The sequence below is a fragment of the Astatotilapia calliptera genome, chromosome 14 (assembly GCF_900246225.1).
Source record: "Astatotilapia calliptera chromosome 14, fAstCal1.2, whole genome shotgun sequence".
Lineage (NCBI taxonomy): Eukaryota > Metazoa > Chordata > Actinopteri > Cichliformes > Cichlidae > Astatotilapia > Astatotilapia calliptera.
The window spans coordinates 1961825-1987484 of NC_039315.1; the positions used below are offsets into that span (position 1 = coordinate 1961825).

The following is a 25660-nucleotide window of genomic DNA, read 5'->3' on the forward strand; positions in this document are numbered from 1 at the left end:
CAGGCACACGGGCCTCTGGCAGGGACAGAACAGGACCAGCAGGCACACGGGCCTCTGGCAGGGACAGAACAGGACCAGCAGGCACACGGGCCTCTGGCAGGGACAGAACAGGACCAGCAGGCACACGGGCCTCTGGCAGGTACAGGACAGGACCAGCAGGCGCGGGGACCTCTGGCAGGGACAGAACAGGACCAGCAGGCACACGGGCCTCTGGCAGGGACAGAACAGGACCAGCAGGCACACGGGCCTCTGGCAGGTACAGGACAGGACCAGCAGGTGCGGAGACCTCTGGCAGGGACAGAACAGAACCAGCAGGCGCGGGGACCTCTGGCAGAAACGGAACAGAACCAGCAGGCACAGTGGCCCCTGGCAAACACATAGCAGACTTCAGCTGCCCAGAGCGTTGACTCTGCTCAGGCAGTGACAGCTGGGTGCAGTCCTCAGCTGGTTTCTTGACCTCCAGGGATCCAGAGTCAGCTGGGGACTGAACCCCGGCCTCTGGGGAGGCCCTGGAGTGTGTCGCAGTCTCAGAACTGGCCAGCTTTTGAGGACTGTTGACAGTATTGTTAGATTTGTCTCTCTGCTTGGAGTGGATGGGCGAGGAGCAGTGTCTTTCGGGTAGAATTGACTTGTATGGTTTTACAGGTGGAACAACTGACACAGGATGCAGGGCTGGTGGCTGCTGAACAGGAGGCTGAACTGAGGGCGACTGACATAGTGGTTGTGATGACAACGGTGGTGGAATTAGAGACTGAGCTTGAGGCCGTGCGGCTAACTGAGCTTGAGGCCGTGCGGCTAACTGAGCTTGAGGCCGTGCGGCTAACTGAGCTTGAGGCCGTGCGGCTAACTGAGCTTGAGGCCGTGCGGCTAACTGAGCTTGAGGCCGTGCGGCTAACTGAGCTTGAGGCCGTGGTTCAAATGAATAAACAGTCCTAGTATTATCAGAGCTGGTGTTAATGGTCTCTGGGTAATATGTCACAGTTTTAGCAGACCCTGGGTTGGCTGACACGGGTTTAACAGTTTCAGAAGAACAACAGCCCTTTGCTTTCACTGAAGTCTTAAAAATGCCAACCTGGGAGAGATCGGTTACCACGAAGGTAGGTAGGCTTAGCGAATTAGCTCCTACTGACACACCTCGAACAACCCCAGAAGAAAAAGTCTTACAGTTCAGATTGGAGCTGTTATCCTTTTTACTCACCACAGTCGGCCGCTCTGATATCCTGGGGTCCGACTGTGGCGAGGGGCGTCGACGGCGTGAGTGCCGTTTCCCATTTGAAGGCTGGACCGATGGGCCGGGCAGGACACTCTCCGTCGGGTCGGGGAGTGAAGCATGAGTTGCAGAGTGGGTGGTAGCAGGGGGGAGAAGATGAAGCTCGTTCAGAACGAAATTCTGTGTGAGCGGGTGAAGTGAGCTGAGCAACCAGGGGAGACCAGAAACTAAGCGCTGTAGCCGAACAGCTATGCCTTGGCGGAATTCTCTCCCCTCATGCTCGAGCCATAAGTTAATTAATCTGTCCACCGAGTAAATAATGTCCTCCCGGAGCTCCTCGGGCGGGTTGACTGCTGCTGGGTCCATAGTGGCCGGTTCGTACTGTCACGGCTGCCGAGGCGAGCCGTGTGGAGTTGGAAAAAGGACCCAAGAGCAAGCAGTGTATGAAAAGATTAGTGGAGTTTATTTACAAGGTGTCAGTGGCAGGAACAGAAAACGAATAATGAGACAAACTAACGGAAACCTAAACTGGGAAAACTAAAGAGCAACTAGAAATCCACAGGACACGGGGTGAAAGGCAGAGAGACGCAGACTGACGGAGGATACAAAAACGCAGAGAGACACAGATGAATGCAGAAAAGCGCAGACTTACATGGAGTAATACAGACGAACCAGCAACAGGCAGGAGAACACACAGGGCTTAAATATACACACCAGTAATCAGGGGATAAGAGACAGGAGGGCAACACAGCTGGGAGAAATCAGAGCTGACGGGACAGGGGAAATGTAAACTGAACACACTCACATCAGACATGAACCTTCAGAATAAAACAGGAAATTAACAGACAGAGAACCAGACAGGACACTGAACTTGACAGGCAGACTCATGAGCAGACACAAAAACACCATGGACAGACAGAGGGAACACAGAGAAGTGGGAGCAGGCAGGCAAAGAACAGAAACCTAACAAATGGCAAAATAACAACAGAATACACACTCGGAATGAACAAAAGCATAAGGAAACACAAAACACTGAGTCCTCAGACTCAGGACCATGACACGTGCACTGTGGCTGGTGGGATGAATCACAGAAACTTTCCCAGGATCAGCTGGACTGGTCAGAACTTGGTGGAAGTAAGTGGGGGTGGATACACCCGCCTTCTTACACTGCTTATTTATCTTCCTGTGTTACCAGACTAATGGAGGAAATTCACCCATGTAGACACTTTGTTACTGCAGTGTGAGAGTAGCCACGTTAATAGTGAAGCATGTAGTAGCCTGGCTTCACAGGCTATATTTCCATTTATACGTTCATTGTTGTTGTTGTTATTGTGTAGAGCTAATGTTTACCAGACGGTGTTATCTGTTGTAATTACTGTATTAATATACAAACCTGTGTTTGCTGACAGCTCCGTGTCATCATAGCGACATAATGTGAATATCTGTGTCCACTAGAGGGCGGCGTTGATCCACGAATGACAGATTTAATCCAGTTCAGCTGTGATTCTGTGTCTGTCATCTTGATATTATATTATTATAAACTTATTATATAATCTGCGCTTAATATTATATTGTGTTATTGACGTTAGTGTGAAAGACGCTGAATCATGGGAGGAGATGTTTTTATTATTTCTTCTCACACCGGTTCACCAATGTCACGTTCATTACAAGGAAGAAAAAATGCTAAAACTAAATTGCCCTTAACCTTTTTATTGAAAAGGAAAAAGAAACTCAAATTCTAGGGCATTTCAGTCGGAGCATGTTCAGTTTCTAATTTTGCAAGTTTACATTAGAGACACGACCCTGTGGTTCTTGGGCCCAGAAACAAAAGTCATTGGTTGTTTTCAGGTTTGGAGCATGAAAAAAAAAAAGGAAAAGTCAGTCTTTTTTTCAAATTTTTTTTTTGTTTTCTTATCGTTTGATTTACTGTAAAAGTCTTTTTACTTGTTTCAACAAATAAGCTTTGGATCCCTTTCAGACTATACAGAATGCTGTGGTAAGACTTAACTTGTCTATGTGTGTGCTGTGGCCGGCAGGTTGAAGGATCCAAACGCAGCACTCGTGCACGAAGGAATAAACTCAAAACAGCAGCTTCATTGCTGGAGAAAACTCGAACCTGTAATACAAGAAAACGAAACTAGAAACTCAAAACATGAAGCTCAAACCAGAAAACAGAGAACCAGAACATCACCAGGAGCACAGAAGAAAAACAGCACTGTAAGGGGAAATCACAGCACTTAAATACACGAGGGACTAACAAGGAAATGGGAGACAGGAGGCAAACACAGCTGGGACTAATCTGACATAATGAGACGAAGGGGAAAACTCAAAACTCAATGCACTGAACACAGGACAAGAAACAGAAGACAGACAAGGAGACGTGACTGACTGGGGAGGAACACAGGGAAGACGCAGTGACAGAGAACTGAGACAAGCATACAACACATGGAGACAAATAAGGAGAACAAGAATACAGAAGGAAACCTTCAGTGGAGACACGACACCAGGAACTATAAATATAATACAAGCAGGAAGCAATCATTCAAATAAAATAACTTAAACCAAACACAGAAACAGTGGGTCACCAGACCTGTACGTGACATAACTATAGCACTAACAGGAAATCACATATTACTCCAGTTTTGGCTTCTGTTCGTTACATAGATCTTAAGTTAATCTCAGAGAGGATGGTTGGAGGACTTTGATGGACAGTGCACAGGCTTTAAACCATCTAAGCCACATGCAAGAGTGAGAGAAGAAGCACTGATCTGCATGTCTTAAAGTAGTCATTGCTTGTATGGAGCTCAGAGGAGTTACATAAAAAAATAATGCTGTTGGTAATTTTAAGATCAGACAAATGATCTTATTTGAGAACTTTAAACTGAAAGCTGGAAAGTGTAAGAGGAATAGTAACTATTAGACTAGAGGGAAGAAGCTCAAATGTAAGAATCTGGAGCCTCAGTAAACATGTAGGTGAAGGGAACAGAGGGGATTTAGATGTGTTGGGCAGGTGTGGTGTTAATGAGATAAATGCTGAAGAACAAATAGTGGCAAATTTTGCAAAAAGAAGAATAAGAATGGAAATGACTGTGGCGAACCCATAGTTCAAGAAAGGGGAGGAACATAACGTAAAATAAAACTGTAGGAAGGTGCACAGGTTGAATATATCTTATGATGGAGGTGCAAATAGGAGACGGTTCTTCAGGAAATGCAGAAGATTTGTAAGGAGGAAGTGAGGGCAGCTACAGCAGGGTCCAGTTGGTCCAGATGAACTACCTGCTGATGAACTTTTTAACCAGCTTGTTTAACACAATCCAGGAGAGTGAGAGGATACCGGAGGAACTGAGAAGTGCAATGGTACCGAGTTTCAAGAACAAAGGTGATGTGCAGTGCTGCAGTAAAACTGATGAGAGAACTGTTGGAACTAGGTTAACCCACGAGGTCTTTTAGGTCAAACTAACCTACTTCTTCAACCGTTCACGCAATCGCAAAATTCAAATGACTCCTGAAAGCTGCAACTGTGCGTTTCAGTGGGCACTGAGCTACCAGAACTTTTCCTGTAATTTTGCACAGAAAAACATAATGTACTATTGAAATTACACTTCTTTATCTTATATTAAGATATCTCAGGGATTAAAGGTGTAGTAAAATTTCTTTATACTCAAAATTCACTTGGTGGACCCACTTAATATCAAAGTGTTCTATATGTAAGATGACTTTGAATGACTTTGACATTCCTGATTTATAGAGTTGAAGCAGAGTGTCTGTGTGGAACAGAAACACAGACTATAGATAACTAAAGTCAAAATCAACGTTCAACATAAGATGTGTGTGTTTGTGCGTACACGTCAGGGCTGTTGCTAGGAACTTGAAACATTGGGAAATTAGCCCAGCCCTGAAATCTTTTGGATTTTTGCTCAGTAACAGCACCTTTTAAAAGTTATTTACTACATTTGATTTAAGTATTTAAGTAGAAGATTTTAAGTATTAAAATCACATTGCTGATGAAGCAGTCATGTGAGATTTTATGTTGACATTGTTCAGGTTTTTTTTGCAGCTCTGGTCTCATAGATTCTGCTTCTGTTGTGCAATTATGACTCCTTTTAAAATGCATTACCTCTGTCTGGTGTTTTGGATGCTCACGTGTTCTTCACTTTTCCTGCTCTTTTAGTGTCCAATTAATCTACTGTACCTTTCATCTCATTTCCTCTCTCTGCTTCTTCCCTCTCCTGTCCTGGTTGTAAAAAGAATACAGTTCTAATCAAAGAATCCAAATATGTATTTTTTGATGTAAAGATTAGACATTTAACACATTATTTAGCCATTTATTTTAAACACTGGGTCAACTAAATTTGCATTTGAACACATTAACAAATATAAGATTGCATTATGATTGTCAGTTGATCAGACAGAGACAGTAGTGTTTCAGGTGTTACTTACCTAGTGAAAAACTGATGCCCGAATACGGTTGCCCTTTACTAAACAAATCTTTTACCACTTCTGGGTCTATTCAAAACACAGAGCTAAAGACATGCCTGCACATCACTTTAGTTCCACTCTGCTGCCATCAGAGGGCAGCTTAGACTTGTAGTGATGTAGCCATGTCTGCAGCTTGTTACCACTGGAGGTTAATTAGAACAGATCACATCATTTATAAAACTAGGCTGTAAAGAAATATAATTTTCTCAAAGGACTAGAAAAGAAAACAATATGTGTGCACTATTGTTAAGCTTCTTCTTGTATTTAAAACAATCTTATTCCTATAAAGCCAAAATTACCAATTCAAGACCATCCAGTCATTTCGATAGTTTGTAATTTATTAATGATTATTACTTTGAGTAATTCTTTTTCTCTGGTATCTGAAGATTATGAACAACATAGCCAAACACCTACTCTATACCTTGCTAGTTTTTTCTTTCTTTTGCTACATTCGAGTCAACCTCTGAATGCCACAGTTCTTTGCCCCAACTTGCACTTGCTGAACTGGTTTCATTATGTTACAGTTTGATAGCAGCTTGGAGGAAAGAGAGCTGTCTGAGAAGTGTCTCTCCTGCTTTATGTTTTTGGCAATTATGGATCTAACTTTTTATTATCTGTGTTAATAAACTTTTAATAATTCAGTCAGATCATCGTAAAAGTCGCTTTTGAAGCAGCTGTGTGTAGGATACAATGATCTGCTGGTGTGATGGATCCTGAAAGGAATAACCCAAGTAAGTCCCAATTATTAAATGTTTATTTTTCTTTTATAATTTGTTGTCATTTTAAAAACAATCTTCAGCTTCAGTGTTGATTTTGCAGCAACTCACTCTCTCACTTCTTTTTTTTTTTAATGTTAGGTGCATGCTCCAACAGGAAAAGGTAGTTTAAATCACAGTAACATCTGTTTTCATCGTTTCTCATCATATGAAATTGAAAACAACTACAAAAAATATATATATTCTTGCTCTCCTTAAAGTTTGCAGCAGCAGAGACCTGAGGTTGGTGAATTTCGCTGCACAGAAAAGAGTCATCCTAAAGATGGACAAAACTCTGCAGATGAAAAGTAAAGACTGAAAAGTTATGCTTTCTGTTGTTGAGGCTGCACCAAGGCTTATTGTTGTTTTACTGACTGTTTCCCAAGTCTGCTCATCCGTGACATTCAGAGGTTTTTACAGAACTCCTTATGCCTGAACAGCTATGCAAGTGTATTTGGCAGTACACCCTTTAGGAGAAATTCTTGGGAGTCAGTTTAGCTCAGTCAGTGCGCAGGCCATAACATCTCACATAATCCTTTGCTGCATGTCCTCCCCTTCTCTCTGTTGTCACTTTTCTGTCTGTCTGCTCTTATATCAAAAAAAGGCTAAAATGCTTCCCCAAAAAATAATTTAATAAAAATAAATAAATAAAAACATACCATAGGATGATTTTCTGTTCTGTTACCCTAATTCAATTAATTCAATTTTGGTCTATTCCTTGGAAACATACTGGACCACTTTCACAGATAAGTCTACTCAGACTAACAACTGACATCCTATCCTTTTAATTCATTCTCTTTTATTATTTCAGGGTCTATCAGGAGAGTCCAAAGTCTCCTCAACCTCAACCCAGTTGTGTTTCCATGAAGAGCAACTGGTCAAAGTCTGAACCTCTTAGATTCAAAGATGGACAATCTTCTTCAGGAAAGACGTGAGATGTTGTTGAGATATAAGTGTTAAAGTTTGCACTGTTAGATTTTTATTTTTTTGAGTTTCTGATAATCTTTCTTTTGATCTCAGTAGTCATCAGGAGAAAGCAAAGTGCTCTTATCCCAGCTCTGTGTCCATGAAGAGCAACTGGTCAAAGTCTGAACCTCTTAGATTCAAAGATGGACAGTCTGGTTCAGAAAACATGTAAGACTTGACTAACTGAAAAAAAAGATTAGATTTGGTTGGTTTAATAGTTATTAGAGAAGCCATGGGAACATTGAAAAGTGTTTGTCATAGATGTCATCCTGATTTTATTTCCTGTCACTTCCATCTTTATTTTTTAAATTCCTCTTCTCTCTTCACACTTTTGGCAGTTTCACTAGCTTTGTTAGCCTTTTTAGAATTGTCTCTATGCATGCAGGTGATAGTTAAGATGATGAGATCTGTGATGAGGTCTTTGAAATATAATCAGTGCAAGCATGACTTAATGCTTTATTTCTATAGGCAGTGTGTGCATAATCTATAACAACACATTATGGATAATATTTTTCTTTGCAGAGATCTTGGGGACAAGTGTGAATCTGACAGTTTCTCATGTGGTCATAAAACTCCAAAGGACATGGATTACATATTTATAGTATGTGATTGTTGAAAACCTTTTACCACTTTTAAAATCAATTAAAATATCTTGCATTTTCATGATCCATGCAGTGCTATTCAGACTAGTGTTCACAAGTCATACAACTGATTGTGGTTCTATTCTTATCTGTTCATTCCGATACAGTTACTTGAGGAGAATATAGCAGGATTTGTGAAGACTGAACTGAAGAGGATCCAGAGGATTTTGAGCCAAGATGACTCTGAATATTTAGAGACTGGGAGTGAGGTTGAGGAGATGGGAGACATTAAGAAAAAAAAACAGTTGAGAAGCAGCAGAACAGCTTTTCTTGAAATCACGCTGCATTTTCTGAGAAGAATGAATCAGGAGGAACTAGCTGAGTCACTTCAGAGCAGTAAGACAACGCCGAGAAACAGTTGTTGAGAAAAAATATCAAAAGGTTATACTAATGATACCATCGAGACTAGTATTCTGACAAGCACATATTTTTTGTTAAAATAGAATAGAATAGAATTCAACTTTATTGTCATGGCACATGTCACAAGTACAAGGCAACGAAATGCAGTTTGCATCCATCCAGAAGTGCTTTAGCCATGATATAGATATATTACAAAATATATATGAGCAATAATATAGGTATATAGATATATTACAGAAATGGGTCTGTTATAGGTATGAGGGTACAAAAATTGGTCTATTATGGGTATGTTACAATGTACACGGTATGAAGGTATGTTATGAATATGCTATAACTATAAGTATGTACAGGCTGTAGTGGGTATACAAGCTTTGTACAGGCTATGAACAGGATATAAATATGAAACTATACAGAAATATGCAAGTTATAAACAGTTGTGAACAGTTGTAAACAGTTGTAGAATTATAATTATCATATTGTACAGAATGATTGTTTGTACAGAATTATACAGTAGTGCCTTTAAGATAAGTTAAATATGTGGCTACTTTTTACAGAGGCTATATAAAGTGCTAGTGGTTGTGAGTGGTGGTTCAGTCCATGTTATTATTGTGTGTTTGAGGGTACAGTTGTCCATTGTGGGTGTGTGTATGTTCAGTCCATGTGTTAACGTGGGTCAGATGTCAGGAGGCAGAGTTCAGGAGTCTGACAGCTGTGGGGAAGAAGCTGTTCCGGTACCTGGTGGTCTTAGTCCGGAGGCTCCTGTAGCGCCTCCCAGAGGGCAGGAGGGTGAAGAGTCCATGTGAGTCCATGTCACATGGGTGACTGGGGTCTTTGATGATTTTCCCAGCCCTTTTCAGACACCGCTTCCTGTAGATGTCTTTCATGGCAGGAAGTGGTGCTCCAGCGATGCGCTGGGCAGTTTTCACGACCCTCTGTAACGCCTTCCGGTCCGAGGCAGAGCAGTTCCCGTACCAGACTGTTATACAGTTGGTCAGGATGCTCTCGATGGTGCAATGATAGAAGTTCACCAGGATGTCTGAGGACAGGTGGTTCTTCCTCAGAGTCCTCAAGAAGAAGAGGCGCTGGTGAGCCTTCTTGACCAGCTTGGAGCAGTTGGTCGTCCAGATGAGATCCTCGGAGATGTGGACTCCCAAGAACTTGAAGCTGCTCACACGCTCCACAGCCGTCCCCTTAATGTGGATGGGTGGATGTGGGTCAGCATTCCTCCTGTAGTCCACGATGAGCTCCTTGGTCTTCTCGGTGTTATGCAGCAGGTTGTTTGTGTCGCACCACTCAGCCAGACGATCCACCTCCTCCCTGTAGGCGGCCTCATCGTTGTCACTGATGAGGCCAATCACCGTGGTGTCATCTGCAAACTTAATGATGGTGTTGGAACCATCAGCAGGTCTGCAGTCGTGGGTGAAGAGGGAGTAGAGGAAAGGGCTCATCACACAGCCTTGTGGTACACCGGTGTTCATCGTGATGGTAGATGAGCAGTGGTTATCCAGCCGGACATGTTGGGGCCGGTTGGTCAGGAAGTCCAGTAACCATTTGCAGATGAGGGAACTGATGCCCAGGTCTGTCAGTTTCCTGATGAGTTGTGAGGGGTGGATTGTATTGAATGCTGAACTGAAGTCTATAAACAGCATTCTGGCGTAGGTGTTGTTGTTGTCCAGGTGTGAGAGGACAGAGTGCAGTGCGATGGAGACTGCATCCTCTGTGCTCCTGTTCTGGCGGTATGCGAATTGGTGGGGGTCCAGGGTGGGGGGAGACAGGATTTGAAGTGTGCTAGGACCGGCTGCTCTAAGCACTTAGTGATGATGGGGGTGAGTGCTACTGGGCGGTAATCATTGAGGCAAGATGGGTTGGAGTTTTGGGTATCGGGACGATGGAGGTGGATTTGAAGCAGGCCGGTACCACAGCGTGGGCCAAGGACAGGTTGAATATGTCTGTGAGCACTCCTGCAAGCTCCCCAGAACACGCTCTGAGAACACGCCGGGGGATGCCATCAGGACCTGCAGCCTTTTGGACATTAATCCTGCTCAGCACCGCTCCTACATCGGTGGGGGAAAGAGTCAGTGGGTGGTGGTCCGGCGTCACGTCTGCTTTGGTCGTAGTTGTGGGGTTCCCTCGCTTAAAACGAGCATAAAAGTTGTTGAGCTCATTGAGGAAGGAGACATCAGAGGATGCGCGGGAGTGTTTGGTGGTCCTGTAGTCTTTAATGGTCTGGAGTCCTTGCCACATGCGTTGGGGGTTGGAGTTGGAGAAGTGTTCTTCTACCTCTTCTAGGCTTTTAATAACTTGCATAATGAAATGTCAAGCATAAACACTGACTTGAATATTGTTTACATGTTTATATGAAGTATTTTAGTGTCTTTTACTATGGATCCATGCAGTTGGAATAAATGCAAAATGTCATTATCTTGCTTAAATAACCACGATTTACGGAAAAGTCTGAATAGCAGTAGAATTATTATAAATCTGTAAGTATTTATGGTGTTAGTTATCCATGCCTTGTGCACAAATATATAATGAATATAAATGATGGCTGTAATGCAGATCAGAGAATTTAAGCAATTCAAAATCATATTAACAAATAAAAGCCCAGACCCATTTTTACAGTCAGGAAAACTATGGGGGATTCAATTCTGAAACTTTAACAGAAACTTACCTCATTTTCCCATAAGAACCCCCAGTGACACCTCTGTCCCCGTTTGTCCTTATGGGTTAAACATGTGTTCTTGTATTTAAATGACTTGCTAATTCACCTTTACATTTACATTCTGTTCTTATTTACATTTTACTTGACATTCAATTTTTTTTAAAAATGGGTTTGTACAAATTTTGGCAAAAACACTCATTATTATTTCTGTTGATTGTTGATTCAGAAACCTACACCATCAACTGCCAGCGGAAACTCAAATGTAATCTCAAGAAGAAGTTCCAGGTTGTGTTTGAGGGAGTTGCTAAAGCTGGAAATCCAACGCTCCTCAATGAGATCTACACAGAGCTCTACATCACAGAGGGAGAGACTGGAAAGATTAATAATGAACATGAGATCAGACAAATTGAAGCAGTATTTAGGAAAAGAGACAAAATAGAAACAACAATCAGATGTGAAGACATCTTTAAACTCTCACCTACAAGAGATGAACCAATCAGAATCGTGCTGACGAAGGGAGTGGCTGGCATTGGGAAAACAGTCTTAACACAGAAATACACTCTTGACTGGGCTGAAGACAAAGCCAATCAGGACATTCAGTTTATATTTCCATTTACTTTCAGAGAGCTGAATGTGCTGAAAGAGAAAAAGTTCAGCTTGAAGAAACTTCTTCATCACTTCTTTTCTGAAACAAAAGGAGAAACCTACAACTATGACAAGCCCCAAGTTGTGTTCATCTTTGATGGTCTGGATGAGTGCCGCCTTCCTCTGGACTTCAAGCACAATAAAACATTGAGTGATGTAACAAAGTCAACTTCACTGGATGTGCTGCTGACTAACCTTATCAGTGGTAAACTCCTTCCCTCCGCTCGCCTCTGGATAACCACACGACCTGCAGCAGCCAATCAGATACCTGCTGAATGTGTCCACATGCTGACAGAGGTCAGAGGATTTACTAATTCACAGAAGGAAGCATACTTTCAAAAGAGATTTAAAGATAAAATGCAGGGCAGTATTGTCCTCCAAAACATCAAGAGATCACGAAGCCTCCACATCATGTGCCACATCCCAGTCTTCTGTTGGATCACTGCTACGGTTCTGGAAGATGTGCTGATAACCAGAGAGGGAGGACAGCTGCCCAAGACCCTGACTGAGATGTACATCCACTTCTTGGTAGTTCAGGCAAAACTAAAGAACATAAAGTATGACGGAGGAGCTGAGACAGATCCACACTGGAGTCCAGAAACCATAAAGATGACAGAGTCTCTGGGAAAACTGGCTTTTGACCAGCTTCAGAAAGGAAACCTGATCTTCTATGAATCAGACCTGACAGAGTGTGGCATCGATATCAGAGCAGCCTCGGTGTACTCAGGAGTTTTCACACAGATCTTCAAAGAGGAGAGAGGACTGTACCAGGAAAAGGTGTTCTGCTTTGTCCATCTGAGCGTTCAGGAGTTTCTGGCTGCTCTTCACGTCCATCTGACCTTCATCAATTCTGGGGTCAATCTGCTGTCTGATGTACAGTCTAAATCCAAATGGTCTGGACTATTAAACAAGGACAACACATATGCAAAGTTTTACCAGAGTGCTGTGGACAAAGCCTTGCAGAGTCCGAATGGACATCTAGATCTCTTCCTCCGCTTCCTCTTGGGTCTTTCGCTGGAAACCAACCAGGCACTCCTAGCAGGCTCTGCTATGCCAGCACAGCAAGGAAGTTGCTCAAAAGTGAACCAGAAAACAAATCAGTACATCAAGAAAATAATCAGAAAAAAAATCTCTCCAGAGAGAAGCATCAATCTGTTCCACTGTCTGAATGAACTGCATGACAGTTCTCTAGTGGAAGAAATTCAGCAATCACTGAGGTCAAGAAGTCTCTCCTCAAACCAACTATCACGTGCTCATTGGTCAGCACTGATCTTCATCTTACTGTCATCAGAAGAAGATTTGGATGTGTTTGACCTAAAGAAATACTCTGCATCAGAGGAAGCTCTTCAAAGGCTGCTGCCAGTGGTCAAAACCTCCAGCACAGCTCTGTAGGTTGATGTTATATATAACAAAAAATTCCCCTCTCACCCCTGCGGAGCAGTCTTTGTCCTTCAAGCTTGGGTCCTCTGCCAGAGGCCTGGGAGCTTGAGGGTCCTGCACAGTATCTTAGCTGTTCCTAGGACTGCTCTCTTCTGGACAGAGATCTGGAATGTTGTTCCTGGGATCTGCTGGAGCCACTCGGCTATCTTGGGGGTCATTGCACCATTGGCATACATAGAACGCCATCACCATTAGTTATGGCGTGCATGCCCTGCCTGCTAGCATCTTGCGCCCTGCTGTTATGTGCTGGATTGTCTCAGGGGCATCTTTACACAGCCTGCACCTGGGGTCTTGCCTGGTGTGGTAGACTCCAGCCTCTATGGATCTTGTACTTAGAGCTTGTTACTATGCTGCCATGATTAGTGCCTCTGTGCTGTCTTTTAGTCTAGCTCTGTCCAGCCATTGGTAGGATTTCTGGATGCCAGCCACTTGGTGCAATGACCCCCAAGCAAGGCGAGTGGTTCCAGCAGATCCCAGAAACAACATCTGAGATCTGTGTCCAGAAGAACATAGTCCTAGGAACAACTAAGATACTGCACAGGACCCTCAAGCTCCCGGGCCTCTGGTAGAGGGCCTGAGTTTGAAGGATAAAGACCGCCACCGCAGGGAAAGAGGCGAGTTTTGTTTTTTGTTTTTTTTAATGAATGACAAAATAAAACTTGAATCTACTTATATGACTTCTGTCTTTTCCCCACTGGTACTTATTTCAGGCTGAGCGGCTGTAAGCTGACAGAGAAAAGCTGTTCATTTTTGGCAACAGTTTTTAACTCCCAGTCATGTAATTTGACTAAGCTAAACCTGAGTAACAACAACCTGCAAGATCCAGGGGTGATTTCACTCTGTGCTGGACTGCGGAGTCCATACTGTCAAGTGAAAACTCTGAGGTTTGATAAAGTTTGCGTGTGCTTATGTGTTTCTTGTAAGATTTTGTGTTATGTGAAGACATACATTTGTTATGAATTTGCACTCTATGCAGTTCTAATTTTGGTGTTTTAAAACTGTTTACAACCTACATGTAGTTTATTAAGGCACTAAAGATCTCGGATAAACTTATGAAATGTCTGAAATAAAAACAAATGTGTTTCTTTTAACATTTAGGTTGGAACAAACCAGTCTCACAGAGGCATGCTGCGAGGATCTCTCATCAGTCCTCAGCACCCAGTCCTCCAGTCTGATAAACCTGTCCCTGAATTATAACAAGCTGGAGGATTCTGGAGTGAAGCTGCTTTCTGTTGGCTTGGGCAGTCTACAGTGTAAACTCGAAGTTCTCAGGTTTGATTAATGAAGAAAGTTTTAGTCATATTACTGTCTAGGTTATAAAGAAAGTTTATCATGAATATGGTAGTTCATGCCACAGCCATATATACAAAAATATGTTAAAAGGCGTATGCCATCATTGGGAAATACATACATATATTCCTGCAGCTTGACAGTGGGCATTACTTGAGAAAATTAAATTATGAACATGTAACTCTGCCCATTGTTTCAGCATAATGAAAAAATATCCATGCATCTGTCATAGACACAACAGAATAAGCAGAGATACCCAGAGCTCACCTCCTCCAGCTCAAGCCAGCCAAGAAACATAATCTCCCTAGTGTGTTCTGGGTCTGCACCAGGGTTTCCTTCCATGCTCCCCCTCAAATGTCTTCTTTAAGTTTAGAAGACTCTAGGCTGTCCTCTGAACTCAACCTGAATGACCTAAAAGAATGAGGTCTGTGATCAACCAAAGCTCTTAGCCATATCCCCAAGATATGGTATAGTGGTTTGTTGCACTGTGGATTGGGTGGTGGTCAGGGCCATCTGCCAAGACTGTTTAGACTAGTAGATACTTAAGAAAACATTATTAAGAAAATACCAGCATGATAAATGTTTAATGGTTGTGTTAGGCAAAGCACATATAAAAGATATGATTCTTTCAAACAGCCAGCAGGGAGCAACTTCTCTGATATAAAAAAAAGAGAAGTCTGAGAAAGTAAGTTTAAAAAAAGCAAGTAAAACTTCATTTATATGGCACCTTTAAAGATAAAAGATCACAAAGTGCTTCACACAGGGATAACAAAGTATAAAACAAAACAGACAACATGTGTTTTTAGTTATTTAGAAGCTACTGAGTCCAGAGATTTTAAGCTCAGTGGGAGAGAGTTCCACAGTCTCCCTTAGTTCTCAGCCTTGTATGATGAATGACAAGTAGACCATGATTACATGACCTAAGAGACCTGCTAGGAACATGAGGCTGTAGAAGTTCAATGATGTAGGCAGGTGCTTGACCATGAAGAGCTCTATAAGTCAGTACCAGAATCTTGAAGTGGACTCTAAATTCAATGGGGAGCCAGTGCAGCTGTATTAGCAATGGTGTCAGATGTAAATACTTAGATGTTTTGGTCACAAGTCTTGCTGCGGCATTTTGAACAATCTGTAGATGCTCCAAGGAGTTTTTGTTTAAACATGTAAACAGTGAATTACAGTAGTCCAGTCTTGATAAAATGAAAGCATGAATGATAATCTCCAGTTCAGTGTGAGATACAATAGGGCTTAGTTTAGAAATGTTTCTTAAGTGATAAAAGCAGGACCGAACCAAAGATTTGACATGAACATCCAAGTGAGGTCAAAGATTACCCCTAGGTTCCTGTTAGACAATTTCAGAAATGTTGCAAGGGGACCAAGAGCATTCATTATCTTAGGTACGTGTCTATCAGGGGCATACAAGGACTTCAGTCTTTCCTGGAATCTAAGCACTCATTAAAAATCTGTAGCTTAGAAACATCTTGAGAATTAAAAGAAATGAATAACTGGATATCATCTGCGTAGCAGTGGTAGCAAATGTCCTCAAAGGGGCTCAAAACATGCTGGAGGGGAAGTAGATATATTAAGAACTATAGAAAATAGAAAATGCTCCCACTGCTCACTTTCTCGCTTCAGCGAACACTTTGTGAAGAGTTTATGGTCTCAATTCCTGGAAGCTAAGACCAAGTACAAAACCATAAGTGAACCACTTATTTTGGCTGAAAAAAAAAAAAAGAAATTAAACAATGTCCAAGATACCAGAGACCGGTGGCTGTGGCTCAGGTGGTAGAGCAGATCAGCTACTGATTAGAAGGTTGGTGGTTTGATTCTTGGCTTCCCTAGTCTGCATGCCAAATATCCTTGGGCACGATACTAACCCCAAGTTGCTCTCTGATGTGTTCATTGGAGTGTGAATGTTTATTAGTTTGCACTTGAGTTTAGAAGTGCTGGGGTGAATGAGGCATGTTGTATACAGTGCTTTGAGTAGAAAAGCGCTATATAAGAATCAGTTCATTTACCAGTCCAAGATACAAAATAAAAATCTCCAGGCAAAGCAACACACATGGGGAAACAGGAAGGCAAGGACAACAGCATTAAAGGATAAATGGAAAACACAGAAAATCTATACTAGGGGACACTTAGGGAAACAGGTTGGGAACAAGGAACACCTGAAACTAATTAAGGGTAACAAGACTGGGGAATAGGGGAACTGGCAACATGACATGGACAAACCGCTACCAAAATAAAATAGGCACTCACAACCTAAACATAGAGATAAGACTATAACAGACTACTCTGATTAATGGGGAGGCTTGTGCCAGGAAGGGCATCCGGCATAATTTATTATGTGTGCAGGAGACCATTTGGAAGGGAAGCAAGGCCAGGAGTTGTTGTGCCATGGTGTAGATGGGAGGAGAAATGGAGTAGGAGTAAGTATTGCTTGCTTTGCTTGTCCTGTCAGAACACTAATGAAAATGAATATATCACAGTGACACCTGAGCTGGGAGCCATGAGAGAGATGGTTTGGACATGTACAGAGGAGGGATAGTGGATATAGTGGGGGGAAAAAGAGGAAGGAAAGAGGAAAAGATGAAGACCACAGTAAAATTCATGGTTGTAGTAAAGGAGAACATGCAGAGGGATGGTATGACAGGGGATCATGTTGGGATGAGGTGAGGTAGATGGAGCTCATCTGCTGTGGTGACCTTTGAATGGAGCAGCTGAAAGGAAAATGATTTTATATTAACATATATAATATTGGGGGGTTTTCTTCCTTCTCTTTTAAACATTCAGGTTGGTTGCCTGTGATCTATCAACAGTAAGCTGTGGCATTTTGACTTCAGTGCTCAACTTTCAGTCCTCCAGGCTGACAGAGCTGGACATGAGTTTCAACTGTCTGCAAGATTCAGGAGTCAAGCAACTCTGTGTTGGCTTACAGAGTCCATACTGTAGACTAAAAACTCTCAGGTCAGTGGGGTAACTGCAATATTGCATAGGCCTGTTGATTGCTCTCTCATTTGTAATGTCTCCAGTTTTCATTTGTTCAATATTATCTGTTAGAATTCTCAGTTCAGTTGAATTCAGTTTATATAGTGCCTAATCACAACAGCAGTACCTTAAAACACTTTGTATTTTAAGGCAAAGACTCACAATAATATATCAAATGTGCTTTTTTTTCAGCCTTAGCTACTGTGGTCTGTCAGAGAAAAGCTGTGGATATCTGGCTTCAGCTGTCAGAGTCTGTCATCTGACAGTTCTTGATTTAAGTAGCAATGACCTGCTGGATTCAGGAGTGGTGATGCTCTCTGCTGGACTACGAAATCCTTACTGTAAACTGAAGGCACTCAGGTCAGATCTCTTAAACTGAACACCTTGGCTGTGTTCTTAGTATTAGACTTTTTTTTGTTTTGTTTTGTTTTTAGCTGGCTGAAACTGGTGGATTGCCTGAACTAGGTCTTCAAAATCTGTCTTCATCAGTATTGACGTGGTACTCATCCACCTCATTCTATAGTAGTCTGTCAGTCTTACTCTTAAATCTATAAACTTGAATAACTTGAAAGTATTCACTTAGGTACTTGACTTACTCCCAAACCAACAGAGTACCAGATCTGACCTTTATTTCCACTGACACCCGACTGAAAGTAAAGCCTGGCTGAATACAGTACCATGACACTTTCCTCATTAATGGTGGTGGCCATAACATTCTGTAACAAGAAAACAATTTACTGTCTGGGATCTACTAAAGTTTATAGTACTTCAATCAAAGCATAAATTATAATTTTTTTCAGTGTTTAATCTGACAAATTTAGAACTTTGCATTTACAAATACTGACTTTATATAAAAATGTACATAGCTGTTTTCAACTCAGTATTTTGAAGGCCCCATGTTAATGTTTTGACCATAACTAACTGTATTTTATTTATTTATTTTGGCAGGTGGCAGGTAATTTAGCCACACCCCTAACATGAACCCTTATCAGTATTCCAAGTGAAAAAAATGTACTCCTTGTACAGTATTTTTTGTTTGCTTGTTTGTTTTTGTACCAGGGTTTCAACATGTTCATTTTTACTGTCAAGTTGGATAATTTAGTTTGGTGATTGCTGTAACACGCACCAACCACCATACAGCCTCTTATGGCAAGGTCTCTCTGCAGAGGAGATATCGAACATAGTTCATTTGAGCTCAGCATCCCCAGGCTCCACTGGAATGCTGTCAAAGTTCTACCTGAGGTAGAAATTAAAGATCTCCATAACCATGTCCTCTGCCAAGTGCCAAGCCTACTGAGCATCTTCCCCTGCCACCCGATCCCTATCAAATGATTACCACCAGCTGGTGAATGCTAAAATTCAAATCTTCCCTTCACCTGAGTGTCCAAGGCAAACAGCCATAGATCTGATGGCATAATTGCAAAACTGATCATTTTGGAATAAGTTGGACCTGAGACCTAGGCCCCTGTCACAGTAACACTATCCTGGGCAGGGTATCATGGTCTAGAGTTGTAAAAATCTTTTCTATTCACGCCAGGCAACAACTCGATGAGAAGTAGTTTTTATTCCAGATGTGTTCAGGGTTCAGCTGTGTTGTTAAAAACTATATCAGCAGCTTATGAAATGAAAAAGTGGTTACAATTAACATGCACACTTTGCACCACTTTGTTTATTATCTTGATTTTTTTCATAAATGGTTGGATGGTCAGCTCTTTTCATAAAGGCTGGTCCCAGTATATACTATGCTGAAGGAAGCAATGAAGCTCCTTTAATTAGTATTTGGAACATCTGCCATCCAGATACTTCTGGGTGACGTCTATCAGTTAGGAACCTTGCTAACCAAAACAGACAATTGGAATGCACCGTAAAAGTAAGGCATAGGAGATAAAGAAAATCAGGAATTCAGACATCTAAACAGTAGGCAATTATGGGAAATCAGTGCAACATGTTGGGGCCTTTTTTGTGTCCTTTTTGCCAAATACAGTATAACATAACATTTTCCCTTTGTGTGTGCGTTTACAGTCTGTCGGGCTGTCAGATAACAGAAAAAGGATGTCCTTCTTTGGCCTCAGCCCTGACATCCAACCCCATCCATCTGCAAGAACTGGACCTGAACTACAATCATCTTGGTGACTTTGGCGCAATGCTTCTTACTGCTAAACTGGAGGATCCCCAATGCAGACTGGAAACACTCAGGTATGGAGAGCCTTGCTTTAATCCAGAGATATATAAAGAAGCACCAGGAAAGAATTTTTGATAACTGTGAAACCAGACAAATTCATGGTTCATCCCATAGAAGAAAAATTGAAAAACACTGAGGCTGCCATTCCCACCAGTCGAAAATAGTTATGTCTTTATGGTTCATTGTGCTTATTAATGAAATGAAATGAAAATTTGCATTTTTCACATGTTGAAGCAGTGGTGCATCCATGATAACCAGTTTTATCTGTTAGTTGTTTTGATGATCAACCTGATGCTAATTTATATTCCTGTAGATTTAACGCTGTTGATTAATCAATACTGCATTTATTTGCTAACAGCTTGTTTCTGTAGTTGCTTGTGGTTTAGAAAAGCACTGTTGCCTCACAGCAAGAAGGTCCTGGGTTTGTACTCCACCATTGGCTGGTCCCTTTCTGTGTTTGCATGTTCTCTCCGTGTCTGTGTGGGTTCTGTTTGGGTACTCTTTGGATTGTGTGACTCTCTCCCACAGTCCAAAGACATGCAATTAGTGGGGTTTGATTAATTGGTAACTCTAAATCGCCCATAGATGCGAATGTGAGCGCGAATGGTTGTCTGTCTCTCTGTGTTGGCCCTGCGTCAGATTCCTTTTCCATATGGGACAGACTAAAACCCCCACATGACCCTGATAAGGATAAGTGGAAGAGAATGGATGGATGGAAGCATGTTGGTCTGATATTGTTTGCTTTTTTTTTTTTTATCTCAGGCTGGACCACAGTGGAGCACAGAGGTTAAAAACAGATCTTAGAAAGTGTAAGTAATTAATTAGTGAAAACCTTTTTTTTAATTGGAAAGTTTCCTGCTCAGAAAGTGTCATTATTTTGTCAAACCTTATCTTTGTAATATATTGTTACAAGCATGTTGTTGGTAATGACTGAGAGAATAGGCATATTGTACAAATGTGCATACTTTATACCTGAGTATCAGTGTCATGAAAACAAAGCTGCCTTGATTTGATGAAGCTAAGCTTGTAAGTTACAGCGGTTTAACTGCTTACATGTTAGCTTTTACTGTAGAAAGTAACCCAGACAGCACCCTCATTCGCCATGATGATGGGATTACAGAGGAACGTAGTCAGTAAATCATGTTCTATCTAAGGGTGCCTTTAAAAAAATCGATGTCCTGATTTAAATTAATTTTAGTTAGAATAACGTGATATCGATTCATTAAATCCAGAAATCGATTTTTAAATATAAATGTATTTTGCCAGAAACACCAGAATCTCAGCTCAAAGTTCACAAAATGATTTCAACAACCACCAAACAGCTAGAACGGTAACAATGAAAGAGCAGGTAAAAGGAAAACGATGTAAACACAAAGCATGACTTGTTCACCTGATGGCACGTATGCAGCCACACCGTTGGTGCTGAAAGCCAACAATCTCACAGATTCTGAAGCTGCAGGTTTCGTCACTCTCCGACCAAAATGTTGTGCTGTGCCTCTCATTTTATAGCTTTAGAGCACATACAGTAATGTAATGCAAAAAAGTAATCATTTAAAATATCAAGTCAAACTTTCAATGGTCAACAAAAGGGCTAAATAAATAACATAAAGTAATGTATCACTAAAAAAAATCACCAAAAACCCAACTGAGAAAAATAATAACTAAAAAGTTAAGCAGTAAAACAAAACAAAAAATTGACAACCCGGATTGAAGGTTTTGGTGCTTTAAAATATAACAAATGTAACAAAAATTCACAATTCAACCCTTAATCTCAAATTCACTAAAATCATATTAGCAAGTGCTAATTTAACAGCACACAAGCAAATAACAAAACTCACATTTCCAGAACACAAAAATATCTCCATACCTGCAAAATACAGAGAAACATGAGCTGTGCATGTTGTGCATCAGCTTTTCTTTTTAAACCTGCTGCTAGTAATCAGGTTAATTTGGCTTGCTAGCGCTACAGTTGTTATCCTCAAGATAAAAATCATTGAAAACTTAAGTTAGTGAACTCAGCCCTCTGCAAGACTCACAACAAACAAGTTGGATATTAAACAGAACAAAATGCAGCAGTTGGGTCATTCTAATTACAACTAATGGCTTTAAAAGACTGTTATTAGCCCACATTTGGGAAAGGAGAGAAATGTTTCTTGTATAAAATAGGCTGATTCTATATCATCAGCCACAGTGTCTATGTTGTTGGCTGCTCGCTGTGCTCAAAATCACTGCAGTTAGAAAAATAGCTTTTTGTAGCAAGTGTGATTAACTAAATTTTGTTAAAGCTCCTTGTTTTATCAGTTTGTAATCTTTTCTTCAATCAGATGCCTGCTGTCTCACACTGGACAATAATACAGTCCACAAGAACCTTGCTCTGAAGCCAGACAAGAAGACTGTGTTGGGGTCAAAACAGCCAGTTTTACAGTCACGATGGGAATTCCTGCCTTTCACTCCAGATATATTTTATAACTGGGAACAGGCACTATGTACAGAAGGTCTCACTGGACGTTGTTACTGGGAGGTAAAGTGGAGAGGGATTGTTTCCATAGGTGTGACTTACAAGGGCATCCAGAGGAAAGGTGAGGATAAATCCTACTGGCTTGGGGGAAATGAGAGGTCCTGGATACTACTCTGCCATAGGGATAATTACTCCGTGTGGCACAATTATAGTCAAAAAGAGATACCATTTCGCCCCAGCAATAAAGGCTCTTGCTTTAGAATTGGAGTGTACATGGACTGGCCAGCTGGCATTCTGTCCTTCTTTGATGTCTCCACTGACACTCGGATCCACCTCCACACCTTTCACTGCAAGTTCACTGAGCCCCTCTACCCTGCACTTTGGTTCTGGTTTACAGTTGAAATGCACAAGTGCTCAGCAGCTTTGTGTGACCTGCAGGAATGGGAGTAACCAACTGTTTATGACAACTGTAGTTTAATCTATCTATTGATTGAACTTTGTACATATGTTAAGGTAAAAGGGAGCAGAATTTCCAGTAAATTATGCCATGTAAACACTACCAGCCATGCAAGAGTCTTGGCTAAGTAAAAGCAACAAAATAAGATTGTTGGCACATTTTTAGGTTTAAAGGAGGATCTAGTCTGCTCATATCCAGTTCCATATTTTTATACTTGGACTCCACTATACTAGCTTTGCATGAGTATTTTCGGACCATAAGGTGCACCGGATTATAAGGCGCATTAAGCGAAACAAAACGGTCAGATAAGTCAAACTTTACTCTTTATTTATAAATTTACTTGGGACAGTGCATGTTAATGAAAAAAAAAAAAAAGAAATTACATGAATGCAAACATACCAGATTATAGCCAAAGGCTAATTTCCATCTGTTGTCCAAAAAAAGTCAAATCATTCTTCTTGCTTCCTCCACTTCTGTACCATTGATTCATTAATGTTGAATTCTCAGGCAGCTGTTCTATTCCCATCTTGTTGCAGTATATGAATGACTAACCTCGTATTGTGGATGGATTATCTCAGTTGTTCTCCTGACTGAAGTTTGGTCCGTTTACAGCATCCTGCCATGCGATTACATTTGTCTCTAACCATCGGGAACCCTCACGTTAACTTTTATCGAGTGGGAAAAAAGTTAGCGTTCATCCTCCAGCTTCACTGTGTTTATTATGCTAACATAGCTGTGTAGCTAGCGATCACGTAGCACATCATTATATAGCAGCTAGCCCAACTTCAGTAACCCTACAAACGTCACTGCTGCACTTTGAATCACCTTGTTGTTGAATTGTGCTATACAAATAAACTTGCCTTGCCTTGCCTTGCCTTGCTGTTTAGTTTTCTGTCTTTATGTTGGAAGTGATAGCAGAGCTGTACGTTTGAATTTGTTTCCGTAATCTCTCAGTCAGAACATGCTATATCATATTTAGGTGGAAACTAGCGAGCTAACTTCCTGCTAACTTCTAACTCTGTTAAATGTAATAAATCCTGTTTTCATGGATGCCTGGATGTTAAACTTAATTGTTACACCTGGTAAAGCAGCAATATTAGCACCACATCCTCATTTGGTGCCATTTACATTTTTAATTAATGAAAAAAAGGAAACATTGAGACAAACGTTTGTCATTTTGAAAATTACAATTGTTTTTTGTGTTTTGTTTTTTAATTAAAAACATTTGTGGATAATTTGGAAAAGTATTGGATTTTCTTTCCTTTAAATAGGATTTCATTTTAAAAAGGTGAACATCTGTGAGGGCATTAAGTAAAACTTTGGATTGTGCAGTCATTTTTGGAGTATTGGTGCATTTAGTAAAGCGTGGACATGTTTTAACCCTTTAAGTCATTTATGAGATCCCTCATTTATTTCTAGGTGCCACTATATTTAATCATAGACATGGATTTGTCAGTTTGCTTCTCCCACAACTTTTATATTTTTTTCCTTATTTTTGTTTTACACAGTTAGGACTATTAATGTGTGGGTGGTGCAAAGTTGTGTAAAATATATGTATGCTTTTAATGTACATTACATAATAATTCTGATTGTGATTGTAGGCTTTGATTCAATGTAATTTTCCACTTCTAATCACTGCAGTGGCATGTTTTGCATTAAACCATGGATAACAGACCCACAGTAGCAAGATTTGCTGTTTGAGGCAGAAATGTAAAGCTCAAGATGATAATGAAAACAATCGAATGGATGGGGGGGAGCGAAAGTCATAATGGCTTAAGAACACTTTGAATATCTGTCATATACAAAGGAAACTGTACATGAATGATAAACACCAATAGATCTATCCATCCATCCATTCTCTTCTGCTTTCCTCATCAGGGTCTAACAGATTCATTAAAAAAATATCCCTGTACACTCACCAGTCACTTTATTACAGGGGTAGGCAACTTCAGGCCTCGAGGACCGGGATCCTGCAGGTTTTAGATGTGTCTGTGATCCATCACAGCTGATTTAAATGGCTAAATGACCTCCTCAACATGTCTTGAAGTTCTCCAGAGGCCTGGGAATGAACTAATCATGTGATTCTTGGTGATATCTAAAACCTGCAGGACACAGGCCCTCGAGGCCTGGAGTTCCCCACCCCTGCTTTATTAGGTACATCTTTTTAGTACTGGGTTGGACTCACTTTTTCCTTCATAGCTGCGTTAGCTCTTCACAGCCCACATTCAACATTGCTCTGAGATTTTGGTCCATGCTGATGTGATAGCATCACACAACTGCTTCAGATTTGGCAGTGGCACAAATGTGCACAATGTGATTCTCCCATTCCATCATTCCAAAGGTGCTCTATTGAACTCTATTCTACCAGCTCGATAGTGTAGTGGTAAGACTACACACCTTTGGAGCGAAAGTTTGATTCCCCAGCCAATATCCAGTAAGGGTCCTGGCTAGACCCCCCATGTGAAAAACCAAGCCCTGGAATGGCGCAGCTATGTCCGCAGCCTGGACAGAAAACATTTCACTGTATGTTGTACTCTGTATGATTGTGTATCCTGCAGCCATCTGAATATGGTACACTGGTCATGAAGGGATGGACATGGTCAGCAACAACACTCAGTTAGGCTGTTGAGTCTGAATGATGCTCAGTTGGTGCTGAGAGGCCAAAACCAACAGCATGTACATAAGATGCAATGTAGGATGCATCCAAGTTTTCATGACGTTTAAGGCAAATTCTGACCCACCGTCCAACATCCAATGTTGGTTCAGTTGTAGTGTTGGTTTTCTTAGTTGACACCTGCTGTGGATCATATGGATGCTCTTCTGCATACCTCAGTTGTAACAAGTAGTTATTTAAGTTACTGGTGGCTTAATTATAAGCTTGAAGCAATTCTCCCTTTCTCCTAGAGAACTGCTGCTCGCGGGATATTAGCTCCTTTTCAGACCATTTTCTGTAAAATAGATTTTCTGTGGCTGTGTGGAAAATCCCAGCCGATCAATAGCAGTTTTTGAAACACTCACATGAACGTCTGGGGGCAAAGAAGTCTTAAATCTTCGTCATTCCAATGTTCACTTTGAACTTCAGCGAGTTGTCCTCAGTGGCGTGTCTAGAAAATTTTTGTTGGGGGGGCCA

At 41.2% G+C, this 25660-nt stretch overlaps 1 protein-coding gene across 3 annotated transcripts; it reads left to right on the top strand.

The window, feature by feature from the left end:
- Positions 1–6236: 6236 nt before the first annotated feature.
- Positions 6237–22827, top strand: LOC113036662 (NACHT, LRR and PYD domains-containing protein 12-like). 3 transcript variants are annotated; one of them, XM_026193074.1, is made up of 15 exons: positions 6237–6420; positions 6547–6568; positions 6666–6752; positions 7256–7375; positions 7465–7578; positions 7933–8011; positions 8159–8387; positions 11300–13106; positions 13869–14042; positions 14257–14430; positions 17239–17412; positions 17626–17793; positions 19456–19629; positions 20378–20424; positions 21940–22827. In XM_026193074.1, exons 1-15 carry the CDS (start codon positions 6396–6398, stop codon positions 22521–22523), a joined length of 3978 nt encoding a protein of 1325 aa, XP_026048859.1. In that variant the 5' UTR covers positions 6237–6395; the 3' UTR covers positions 22524–22827. The 3 variants fall into 3 exon arrangements, with proteins under 3 accessions (XP_026048859.1, XP_026048860.1, XP_026048862.1); XM_026193075.1 differs by having other exon boundaries at positions 7468–7578; XM_026193077.1 differs by lacking the exons at positions 6547–6568; positions 6666–6752.
- Positions 22828–25660: the final 2833 nt, after the last annotated feature.

Excerpts from the sequence above, each read along its gene's own strand:
- LOC113036662 (XM_026193074.1), top strand. The coding sequence starts at position 6,396 with ATGGATCCTGAAAGGAATAACCCAA. Across the intron at positions 6,421-6,546 it reads TCCTGAAAGGAATAACCCAA|GTGCATGCTCCAACAGGAAA; the intron begins GTAAGTCCCAAT and ends TTTTAATGTTAG. Across the intron at positions 6,753-7,255 it reads CAAAACTCTGCAGATGAAAA|GGTCTATCAGGAGAGTCCAA; the intron begins GTAAAGACTGAA and ends TTATTATTTCAG.